We start from the raw sequence: 12,483 nt of genomic DNA, 5'->3' as shown, positions 1-12,483 counted from the left end.
AGCTACCACAGCTTTCTAAACCTCACCCACAGGCTGTGTTGCATCGCCTGTCCGCTCCCACAATACGCGCTCACGTCTCTATTGGCATGCTGCCACCACCCTGTTGGAAGATTCGCCGTGAACATATTCCTGTACGGGCTGAACTGCAAAGTTCCTCTCAGGCAAAGATCATGTTCTGTGTATTTCTGTGCCTCTAGCAGGGAGCAAAGGGTCTGTCATATTGCAAGTATCCAAAGAAGGCTAGCTGAATGAAGGCTCAAACCAATCTCACCATTTTGAAACTGTGTATTAGATCGATAGAGATTTCTGGATTGCCAATAAATACCTGGCGCAGAATGTGACTCCACAAGTTTAACTGGGCTGGCTAAATCACTGTTATCTACTAAAAATTTCAAAGATTTGGCAGTTGGATTGCCAGTGTAAAGGTTAATCCATAGTAGCTAATTTACTTGTATTTGCTGAAACAAAAGACATGACTCTGGAGTACCTGGTGTATGCCAAACGGTCTGCCAGAAGTTTTGCACCTTTAGCATTCTCATTTTATAGATGATGGACTGAGGAGTAAATTATTTATACCAAGGTCACAGAACTAGTTGAACTTAAATTTGAAAGAAGTTTTCTTTTCATTCTTTAAAAGTAATCTCCATATCTAACATGCGGCTTGAACTCACAACCCTAAGATCAAAAGTGGTATGCTCTGGGGTGCCCAGGTGGCTCCGTGGATTGAGTTGTCTGATTCTTGATTTCAGCTCAGGTCATGATCTCAGGGTCCTGTTATTGAGCTCCATGTTGGGCTCCATGGTCAGTGGGGAGTCTCCTTGATATTCTCTCCCTCCCTTTGCTCCTCTCTCCATGCCCCCAAAATTGATCAATCAATCAATCTTTAAAAAAGAGTGGTATGCTCTACCGACTGAGCCCTCAGGAGCCCCCAAAACAAGTTTTCTTCATTCCAAGGTCAGGAATCTTTCTAAGTCAAGACTGTCTTGCTCATAATTCTCATTCATAATACTGAAAACAGTATTTAAAGCAAATTAGTTCAGGAATGAGACTATTAGAGGAAGAAATAAGGTGTAAAACAATAGAGACATCCTAGCAAGTCATTGTAACTTTGTTTCTGTTTTGTCATGAAAAGACATTTTTGTGAGCTATTTTTTTTGAATCTCAAAATATGAGTTAAAAAAACTGCTATACTTTCAAAGACAATTCCAAGAATGAGTGGCTATCAAGTCATGTAGCAAATCAAGATGTGACAGTGATACATTATTATGTCCTAATTTGGAAATTCTAAATCTTCTTCTTAAAACAGGAGGGTAGAGATCAGCTGAAGGAACCCCATTCAAGGCATTCTTATTACTAACACAAAAGCCAAGAGGACCCATCTTGATTTAGCTGACTCTTATTAAACCTAGAGATTCACAGCTTGGCTCATGTAACTCATCTAGTTTTATCAGCTAATTTGGTTTCTGTAAAATCTTCCTAAATTCACTAGGTACCAGTTAATTGTGAAAATAGACGCTAAGTCATATGTAAAAATCTATTACCTGATGAAATGGGATTCAGTGTTAGGAAAGGGGTCATAGAAGAGAAGAAACAGGAGATGAAGTATCTTTTACCCATGACAAAGTAGTCATTTGGCTGCTGATGCAAATAATTAAGAGGCAGGCAATTTTCTAGGATGCTCATTACAGTAGTTTTCAAACAGGATATTTTTAAGTATACTTGTGTGTGTTTTTTTTTTAAAGTATTACCCTAGTACAACACAGAATTAAAGATACTTTATAGGAATCCCACTTATTTATAATTGCATTTTATGGTCTACCTTTACTCCTTACTTTCTTATATTCTTTATTTTTATTTCCTCTTTGCTCTGATTCTCTCGTTTATTATTTTTTAATTATAACAATTATTTCATTTCATTGTATGTATTTTTATAAGTTTTTAAAATGCTTTAGGGGCCAAGAGAAAGTATAAATAGATAAGTGCAATTTGGAAACTCTTATAAACTAGACTCAGTAAGTCAACAGTGTCACTTAGATCTAATAATTTTTTAACACTTTGCTCCACTGTCAAGAGTAAAAAATGTTATTTTTTTCCCCTAATTCAGGCTGTTGTATATGTTAAATATCTCCTTCTCTGAGTTAGCTATACAATTTTTACTTATTTTTCAAAACAATTATCACTCAAAATAGTGGAACTTAGCAACCTTAAAGGAATTTTTTTCTTAAAGGAAAAATTTTTAAGGAATTCCTTAGAGAATTTTTTTTATTTTGAAATTTCAAGCATATTTAATGATAATAAATAATCCTTCCTTGATGAGTCTAAGAAGCTGTTTTTCTTCAGCACAAATGAACTGTCTGTAGTTGTTGTGGGGCTTTGTTAGAAAGAAGGGATCAGGTAACAGGAGTTCTACTCAAGTGCCACAAGCTATCCCATAAGTTCAACAGTATAAATTTGGGACAAATTTAAGAGTAAGTTTGGGAAGAATTTAGAGAACTTAATAGTCAGTCTTTTTTTTCTTATACTCCTCTCCTCCTTCTCTGTGTTCTTGAATAGTCTGTAATATAAAAGTTAAAAAGCTTTTCACAGAGAGGTATGATTTATTTAACCATTGTATAGTGAGCAAAACTCTACTCTGGCTGCTTATTAAACCATTCTCTGGTTTCTTTGATTGCTTATAATATACACATCCATTTCTAGACTTAAAAAAAGAGAAAACTGTTTTGGGGTGGGGGGAAATCCTAATAATCTTGTTAAGAGTACCAAAAAGCAAAACGCAACTTGATGCTCACCACACACTTAATAGCTGTCCAAGGTGGCAGGTCTGTGTGGCTCTGAACTGAACGAAGGAATAAAGGGTACAAAAGAACAAGAGTTCTTGTGGAATTTTCCACGCACCAGCAAGTTATGATTAAAGGCAGGTTTGTATTCTATCTGCTTTGAGGCTTTAGTGCAATAATATATATACCATGAGTTTTCAAGAACTGTTAGGAACAAACTGGATTTGTCCATTTGTTCCAAAGTGAAAGAATATTTGGCAGTTCATGTCTTCAGTGTAGCTTGTTTTAGAAAGAGAAAGGTGCTTGGTGTTAGTACTCTTCACATTAGATTATTATTCACCTAGGCCTTCTTGATCAATCAGTGGCACATGGGCGCAAAAGAGGCAGTCAATGTCAAAAGGTCTGCAACAGTGAGCACAGAAACCTGTGGAGGAAACCCTCTGCCTGGTTCCTGTCCTGTCCAGGAGCTCAGGGTTCCGTGTCCTCAGCTTCTAGTTCCAAGAGAGAACAGACTACTAAATAGGAACCATCAGTCCATTCATTCAGACTACAATCAAGAGGCTTCAATAACATTGCATTTAGTGGTGTAGCAGGTAGTAATTAAGACCTGACATTATCAACAGTTAGTAATTTACCAGTCACAAAACTAGAGAATGCTTGTTTGGCTACTTTGGCTGTTAAAAAGAAATTGTGAAAATAAATATCTTTGAGGTTTCTAAAACTTTTTCTGGCCAAGCCAGAGGATGCATGGGGTTGCAGGAAGCTTCCACACCACAGCAGAGTGTGGAGTCCTGGAGAAAGCAGCGCACTGGGGGCTGGGAGGCATTCTAGTTCCCACTCTGTCATTTACCAGTTGTGAGGCTTGAGTCAAGCTATTTATCCTTTCTACCCTTGTCTTTGTTTGGGACCCATTTTATCACTTGCTGGCTATTTCGCCCACACTTGAAGTCACCCATGCTGGAACACCAATGCAGTGCTTCTGGTTCTGATGCGCGCCCCCTTGTGTCTCATGGTCGGCCCGGAGTGCTCCTCCGCCCAGGTCTCTGGCCCCCGCTGTGGCAGACACTAACTGTTGGCTGGCCCAGCAGACACTGCCCAACCCTTTTCTTTGTGCGGCCTCCTGCTCCAGAGGCTAGACTAGCTAACCTTCCTTTTTCAGCCTCACACTCAGCTAGTGATAGAAGAGTTGTGGCCAATACTACAACCAGAAGTCCACTAGAAAGGTTCCAGGAAGTTTACCCTTTCCTTACGAAGAGGAAATGTACTCTTTCCTGGTTGGGGTGCCCTTCTTTCTTCTTGCCTCAAATAGATATATCTGGAAAGTCAAGAGCCATTTGCAACCATCAGGCATAAGCATCGGAGGAAAACAAACACTCAAGACACCTTGACATCATCTAGCAGCTAAATCAGCTGTTGCAGCTCCTTGTCTCTAGACCTTGTCTATGTGAGAATAAACCCCTTACTTATGTACTGTGTAAAGGTTTTCTATTACTTGTCAAAAGCATTCCTAATGATATTTATTTTTAAGGTGGTGCTTATGAGGTCAGATCCTCTACACACGTTTTCTTCCTTTGAACTTTATGGATAAACTTCTGATGATATGAATATAATAAAGGGAAGTCTCATTTAAAATGTAGTTGGGAAGCCGTGTAGGGGCTGTCTCTCACCTGCTGTCTAGCTTATCTCACACTAGTGGACAGGAAGAAGCTTACTTTACTACCCCAACAGAAGAAGGAAGATTGTCTCCTGGCCCAGCAACAGCCCAGCCAACGAGAAATCATCACCACCCTGAGCTCTTCACTTTTCCTCCAATTGCCTTTTGTTCCAAGCAGCCCTTCTAACCTCCTCCTTTCTCTCTACATGTTTCTCTCCTTTGTTCTCCAGACTGGCCTATGGTTTGCCCTAGCCTGCATGTTCTGAATTGCAATTTCTCTATTCCTGAACAGACTCATTTGCCGGGTAAAATAAGGGGCTTTTTGGTTACTTTACTGCTCTCTACCATTAATGGGAGGCTCATTTTGATTTGCAGTTCTCACCACAATGCTTAATGTACAGGAAGTGTAATACTCAAACATTTAATGAAGAAAGGAGTTCTGACACTCAACTTGGTAAGCATTTGGGCATTATTGTTCCTTTTTCTCACATTTTACAACACTTTTAACCTATAAGAGGAATTGGCTGATAAAAGTTACCTCTGAATACAATCTCCTCTTACTTTTCAACAAAGAATTTTTTTTTTAAAGAATTTATTTATTTATGAGAGACACACAGAGAGAGGCAGAGACACAGGCAGAGGGAGAAGCAGGCTCCATGCAGGGAGCCCGACGTGGGACTTGATCCTGGGTCTCCAGGATCACACCCTGGGTGGAAGGCAGAGCTAAACCGCTGAGCCACCTGGGCTGTCCTGAACAAAGAATTATAAAAATACACTGGATAGTTATTGTGCTAAGCACTAGAAATGAAGACATAAAACAATTTTTGCTTTCAAGGAATGAATGGCAGAGACAAGTAAACCTACAGCTACAATAGTGTTTGACATGTGTAATAATAAATCTGAGAGCATAATGTTTCCTCGACATTTACTTACTTTCCACTTTATCCAGAAACTGGCTGTCAGGCATGGCACCAATCACCTCAACTTCCGATCCTTCCTGCATCTTCGCCTCCTTTACCCACTGATGAGAAAGTGTCTCTTTGCCTGTCCCAGGACCAACTGTGCTCTCAGATACACCACTTCTCACCTCTAGTGGGGTCTTGCTCTAACAGTTATCTAAACTCCCAGATCACATTAAACAGACTTCCTGGGGTGGTAGGTTGGTTTATACTCACTGTAGCTGTTTACTTCCTTCTGATTCACTTCTCAACCCCCATAACCCAGGTTCTGCCTTGACCACCTCACTAACACTGCTCTCCGGTAAAGGTCCCTAGAGATCTCGGTACTGCCAACACCAGGCATCACATTTCCATCTTTATTTATTGGACCTTGCTGAAGCAAGTGACCTTGGCCACAACCACTTTCCAAAAACATGTGACTATCTTGACTTCTGTGATACTGCTTGCACTGCTTGTTTTCTTCTTCTTTGTAGATACTACAGTAGTTATCCAGGTGTGGCTAGGGGCCACTGGGGGGGTCTGAGACCTTCCAGCGGATCCATCAGGAAAATTATTTTCACAATACCACAACTGCCTGTTCTCATTCTCTAAAGCGTGTCCAGTGGAATTTCCCAGAGGCTAAATGACATGTGGTATAGCAACAGGCTGTAGGCAGCAGCAAATATAAAAATCTTCTCTTCTTCTATTAAGACATTCATTGAAGAGATTGGCAAAAATGTTGAAGAATGTCACTCTTGTCACTAATTTTTTTTTCTTTTTTGGAAAAAAGATGGTTACTTTTCCTAAAAATGTCATTTATGTTAGTATGTAATGGGCTTATTAATTCATTCACAAATAGGTGTTTTAGTTTTGATTTTCACCATGATATTGATAACTATGCCACACATACACAAAGCTTTTCGGTCCTCGGTTACATTTAAGAATTTAACAGGATCCTGAGACCATTACGTTTGGGACCACATTCTTAGACTATGTCTTCTTGGCCTTCTGTAGCAGCAATTCTTTGGCCAACCCCTTACATTTTGATGTTCTCTAGAACAGCATCCTTAGCCCACTAATTTTCTCACCATACACTAAGATTTCTCAATCTTGGCATGTTTGACATTTTGGGTCAGATAATTCTTTATTATGGGGACTTTGTGTTTAGACCAGAGACATCCCTGGTCTCTAACGAGACATCCCTGTTTCTAACTACTAGATGCCTCTAGCATCCTCTCACTCAAGTTATAACAACAAAAATGTTTCCAGGTATTGTCAGATAAAATTGCCCCTGGTTTAGAAGAACTGTTTAATTTAAATACTCTTCCTGGAAATTTCACCTAATATCAAAACTCTTTTTTAAGAGAGAGTGTGCACACGTTGGAATGGAGGGGAGGGAGAGAGAGAGAATCTCAAGTAGGCTCCACGTCTAGCACGGTGCCCCATCACACAGGGCTCCATCTCACAACCCTGAGACCACGACCTGAACTGAAATTAGGAGTTGGATGCTTAAATGACTGAGCCACAGAGGCGCCCCAGGCACAACTGTAAGCACCTGACATGTATTAACTCATTTAAATTTCCACTTGAGAGAGAAAGCATTATCTCTGCTTTACAGAATCTTTGTTTAATAGATTAAGAAACTGCAGCACAGAGGTGAAAAGACTTGCCCAGGGTCACAAGGCAAGTAAGTAAGGACGTTAACTCTTGCCCTGTTTGCTCCCCTGAGCTGTGGACTCTTGTGAATAACTGCCTTTGCTGGGCATCACTGACATTTACTCAAGATGTCTGAAGATGTATTTGTAAGTCTTCTTGTCACAAGACCAGCTATTTCTGTATTTCTTAAGTCCGTTAATGGCACAATGTCCCATTTAATCTTTCTGTGCCTCAGCTAAATAGTAACCTGGAAGTGATTCTAGACTTTCCTTGGAATCTCTTCTTCCTTATTCCTCAATGCAATCATTCACAGGTTTCTAACAAGTTTACCCTATAATTATTAATCAAATATGTCTTTTTTCTCTATCAGCCACTATTCTTACCTTCATTAGGAACCTAATCTCTCCTCAGCACTGCTGTAATCAACTCCCATTTGGTGTCCTTATATTTAGTCCCCAAATTTATTTTCTACACAGCTACCAGTGACCTACCTAAAATGCAAATCTGGCCATGTCATTTTCTGGCTTAAAACGCTTTATTGGCTGCCTGTTAGCTCAGAATAAAGTCCAAGTTCCTTAGCATGGTGCGCAGGCCCCTGAATATGTGGCCTCTCCAACCTTAGTCTCATTCTCTGTCACCCCCTGAATCACACTTCACTCTCTAGCAATTAAACTGTCTATTGTTTACTGTTATTTGAGCACACTATGTTGTTTCATGCTTTTGACCCAATGTCATCTTCTGGGAAGCGTTCTTGATTCTACCCCATGCATGCCCATTACAGCACTTAACACAGTTTGTGAAAATGATTTCCATAACAGTATCCTATGGAGGTATGTTAAAAAAAGCCACTGACGGTAGAGTGCCTTGCTGAGCCCAAAGCTCTCACCTTTCTACCTCCAGGTTTTGGTATGGTATGGAGCAAAGTAGTCTTTGGACGTTTCTGGAAGCACTGAAGTAAAATAACACTTTGTCCTGAGAGGGTCATGACAGAGCTGACTCTCAAGAGGATGAACTAAAGACAAGAGTGTTTAAAGGGCATGCCCACCAGAGAGAACTTCACAAGGGGAAAGCACTGTCTTTGAAATTCTCAAGACACAGCCTAATACAGAAGGACTTTTTTTTTTTTAAAAGACTTTCTTTGAGAGAGAAAAAGCAAGCACGTGTAGGCAGCAGAGGCAGAGGGAGAAGCAGGCTCCCCAGAGCAGAGAGCCTGATGTAGGCCTCAATCCAAGGACCCTAGGCTCATGACCTGAAGCCAACAGACGCTTAACCGACTGAGCCATCCATACGCCCCCAGAAAAGGGCATTATTTCTTAACTATTAAGTTTATTATCTGAGAGCTCATACCGGTGGGAATCTCAGGTTTTAGGTCCATGATTTCAAGAAAATGTAAAATGATTACCAGATTCCTATAATTAGGACATTTACATGCATATTTTAAACTAAATAAGTTTAGTTTAAAAGCATTATTCAAAGTATAATTTGAACAATTATTTACTAAATGTGTATTACTTTACAGTGGCTCATACAGAAACCCATTTCTAATTTTCTGCCCACCAGGTACAGCTTTGAATGATTTTCCTGAGGTTTACCCCTGTTGACTTGGCATTTATTCACTTGATAAAATTTTGCCTCAAATGTGGATTTCCCCACCTGGCTCATAAATCATTTCCAAATGGATTTTTAGTAACGCAGCAGTCCTCAGAGGTTACCTAGTCCGACAAGCTAATTTTGTAAACAAGAAAATTGAAATACTAAGGTTGAGTGACTTGTTGAAGGTTATATATTCTCTGAGGCCCCCTCTTGACTTCTCTACAGTGTGCTTTCACATCGACCCCATCCGCCCCTTCAGTGTGGGGCCTGTGTACTGATTCCTAGTTCTTATTTATTCTCAGCAAATTTAAATGACAAAATATCTTCTTCCAGACTGTAAACACCTGGTCAGCACTTATTCATGTGCATATTTTGCAGGTTTCTTCAACAGACTTGGTGAAGTCCTTGGTGCTAAGTACTTGATTCAGTTTTTGTTAAAAATTCCACGTGTACCACTCATGTTCGCAAACTTTACCTTCCAAAGACAAAGTCACTAAGTAGAACCAGGCTCTCCCAGGAAACGTATCTTTCAGCCACTTGGCTGGTCTTACTGGTAGGACTCGATGTTGCTCTCAAATTTACAGGACAGAAGACTTTTCTAAGCAGGTTTCTAAAAATTAGTCACTGCTCGAGAGGTCTAGCTTTCTGTCCCATAACCAACACTGGGCCGGGTCTAACCTACCAGGGGGCCTGCCGGCTCATACACCCTTGGGAGGGTGGCACCTGTCGAACCAGACTCTCTCTTGGGACACTCGATCTCACCCACAGTGAGACCTGGCCTAACTATGGCTCAAAGTCTGAGTTGGAGAGGTAGTAGGAAAACACCAAACCTAAGGATGCAGAGGGAAAACCCGTAAGAAACATTCAGTAAAAATGAGTCAGAAGTTGTAAGAAAGCAAGGGCTGTGAGGCAGACAAAAGTATGGACGTGAATGAGGGAGTCGAGAGCAAGTGTGAGAAGGGGGCGGGCGTGGGGAAAGTTGTGCCCTGCACTGGGGGATGTGAGTTCAGCCTGTCACTCTCCTGCCACGAAGATCCTTTAAGCTGTATCCCCCTCTGATGAGGCCAAGGCAAGTGTTTCAGAGCCTAGAAGTCTGTTTCTTTCCTTTACCACTACCTGAATCTCCTGTTCTCACCCCACCGCCTCCTCAAAGCCAGTGCCCCGAGGAGCAAGGATGTGATTCTTGCCACCAGGAAAGCGAGTCAAGGCACCTCGCTGCAGCGAGGCTTGGCTTTCCCACAGGCTGCTCGCTTCCACGACCAACTCTTCCATCCCCCGGGGAAGTTCTACACGCGCCACAAACCGGCCCTGAGCCTGAGGCTTGCGGAAGCACAGCGGTCAGCGGTCAGCGCGCCCCCAGAGAACCACCCAGGGAACCATCACAGGATTGGAACCTCTTCCCTGATACGACGAAGGGCGAGCCCCCTCCCCCCGCTCTCTTCTGCTCCAGGTTTCAGAGGGCGCCCCGCTTCCCCTCCCACCGAGGTTTTCAGAGGACACTCTGCTCCCACCCCAGGTATCAGAGGACCCCCTGCTCCCACTCAAGTATCAGAGGGCCCCTGCTCTCCCCCCAGGTGTCAGAGAGGCCCCTGCCCACCCACCCAAGGTACCAGAGGACCCCCTGCTCCCCCCCAGGTGTCAGAGGACCTCCTGCTCCCCCGCCCCCAGGTGTCCGAGGCCCCCACGCCCCCCGTCCCCAGGTATCCGAGGCTCCCCTGCTCCCCCCCCCCCAGGGATCAGAGGTTCCCCCCGCCTCCAGGTGTGAGAGGCCCTCCTGCTCCCCCCCAGGTGTCCGAGGCCCCCCCGCGCCCTGCCCCCAGGTGTCCGAGGCCCCCCTGCCCCTCCAGGTATCCGAGGCACCCCTGCTCCCCTCCAGGTGTTCGAGGCTCCCTGCTTCCCCCCAGGTGTCCGAGGCCCCCTGCTCCCCTCCAGGTGTTCGAGGCCCCCTGCTCCCCCCACAGTTGTCCGAGGCCTCCCTGCTCCCCCTCCAGGTGTCCGAGGCTCCCCTGCTCCCCCCCAGGTGTCCGAGGCCCCCCCTGCTCCCCCCCAGGTGTCCGAGGCCCCCCGTGCTCCCCCCAGGTGTCCGAGGCTCCCCTGCTCCCCCCCAGGTGTCCGAGGCCCCCCCCTGCTCCCCCCCAGGTGTCCGAGGCCCCCCCGCCTCCCGCCCCCAGGTGTCCGAGGCCCCCCTGCCCCCCTCCACGTGTCCTCTCCGCCCCTCGCTCCCCCCGAGGCGCCGGGACCGCGCTGGCCGGCCTGGGAGGCAGGTGGGCGGCGGAGGCTCAGCACCCGGGCCCGAAGCCGCCGCCGCGGGACCGACCCAAGCCGCCCCCGGCCCCCGGCCCCGCCGCCCGCCGCCCGCCGCGTCACCTGTAGTTGTAGGCGCCGAAATGCTTGCTCTCTCTCAGCATCGCCCGGTACAGATCTAACACTTGTGCGCGGCTGGAGGCTGCCATTTTGGAAAGGGGGAAAAAAACAAACAAACCCGCGAAGCGGGTCGTCTTCGGGAGGCCCCGACGTCACCCAACCCGCTCGGCAAAGCCGCGGACGCGCTGAACCGCGCGGCGGGGCCGGGCCGGGGCGGCCAGCGGGCCGGGAGCTCGGCAGGCGGGCGCAGGCGGGCGCAGGCGGGCGCAGGCGGGCTCGGGGCAGCCCGAGGGGGAGGCGCCGGCCGGGAGGCGGGCCCCGGGCGCGGCCGCCCCCCCCCCCCCCCCGCGGGCCGAGGCGGGCAGAGGGGAAGCCGCGGGGAAGGGGCCGAGCCCGAGGACGCCTCGAGCGCCCAGAGCCCGCCGCCCGAGAGCCGCCCGCCGCCGCGTTGCCATGGTTACCGAGCGCGCCGCCGCTCGACGCCCCGCCCCCGGCAGCGGAGGGCCCGCCCCCTCGCGCTGGGGCTGCCCTCCGCGCTGCCTGAGGGGCCGAGCCGGGTTTCCGGGGCGCCTTTACTTTCCCGCGCTGTGTCTGTGGGTCCCCAGTGCAAAGGCGCTTCCGGGGCGCGGGGTTGCGACGCGGGAGCTGCCGAGGCGGTGGGGGCGAGGGACTCCCTGCTGTCCGGCTCCGCTAGGGGCGACCGGCTTGGGGCCTTGAGAGCAAGGACCCCTCTCTTGCCAAGATGGCGGCGCCCAGCGAGCTGCGGGGGTCTCGCTGAGGCTGCGAGTGCGGCGGCGGCTTGGAGCCTCCCGGGGGGGTGAGCAGCGCGCAGCGCGGGGTGCCTGGGTCTCCTGCGGGCGGTGGGCGAGTGCTGGCCTGGCCGCGGTCGGGGGCGGGGCGCGGGGCTCCCCTTCCCCGCCTGTGCTCTGAGCTCTCGAGCTTTGCAGGGTCCTGGGTTCTTCGGGGCCGGAGCCGGGCTGCTGCGCCCGCGGAGACCTGGGGCGCCGGGGCCGCTTCCGTGCATTTAGCCGACCTGATGACTCTTTTTTTAAAGATTTATTTATTTATTCATGAGAGACACAGAGACGCAGGCTCCACGCTGGGAGCCCGACGCGGGACTCGATCCCGGGCCCCCGGGGTCACGCCCTGGGCTGCAGGCGGCGCTAACCGCTGAGCCACCCGGGCTGCCCCGCCGACCTGATGATTGTTAACGTGGCTTTTGCATTTCACCAAGAACTTGGTATTTTCCGGGACTTTAAGGGCAGGAAGCGCCCGTCAGCGTACTTGCAACCTGGTGTCCCTGCGTGCACCCAGATGCACTTGGTAACGTTACTCCTTAGGATGCAATGGCGTTTGAAAAGAAAAAAAAAAGGCATGGAAGAGAACATACACTTTTTTATCATTATTATTTTAAGGATTTTATTTATTTTATTCATGAGAGACATACTCGAGAGGGAGAAGCAGGCTCCATGCAGGGAGCCCGATGCGGTACTGGATCCCG

The 12,483-nt window shown here is 47.1% G+C and overlaps 2 protein-coding genes across 7 annotated transcripts in view; one reads left to right on the top strand and one right to left on the bottom strand.

The window, feature by feature from the left end:
• Window positions 1–11,345, bottom strand: part of LYRM4 (LYR motif containing 4) — a 162,278-nt gene extending 150,933 nt beyond the window's left edge. The window contains exon 1 of one of the 2 annotated variants that reach the window (XM_055322566.1): window positions 10,986–11,345. In XM_055322566.1, coding sequence (XP_055178541.1) covers window positions 10,986–11,071 — 86 coding nt within the window. In that variant the 5' untranslated portion in view covers window positions 11,072–11,345. The remainder of the gene's footprint in view (window positions 1–10,985) is intronic. The other variant, XM_055322565.1, reaches the window with a different exon arrangement.
• FARS2 (phenylalanyl-tRNA synthetase 2, mitochondrial) overlaps window positions 1–12,483 on the top strand; it is a 526,347-nt gene that overhangs the window by 10,513 nt on the left and 503,351 nt on the right. Inside the window, exon 1 of one of the 5 annotated variants that reach the window (XM_055322559.1) lies at window positions 11,721–11,799. The exons of 2 other annotated variants lie outside the window; for them this stretch is intronic. The gene's annotated coding sequence lies outside the window, so the exon portion shown is untranslated. Of the gene's footprint in view, window positions 1–11,720; window positions 11,800–12,483 lie in introns of those variants that run through there. 2 more of the 5 variants (XM_055322562.1, XM_055322560.1) reach the window with 2 other exon arrangements.

Source organism: Nyctereutes procyonoides, unplaced genomic scaffold (assembly GCF_905146905.1).
Source record: "Nyctereutes procyonoides isolate TBG_1078 unplaced genomic scaffold, NYPRO_anot_genome, whole genome shotgun sequence".
Classification (NCBI taxonomy): domain Eukaryota; kingdom Metazoa; phylum Chordata; class Mammalia; order Carnivora; family Canidae; genus Nyctereutes; species Nyctereutes procyonoides.
This window is presented reverse-complemented; position numbering and strand designations above follow the sequence as displayed.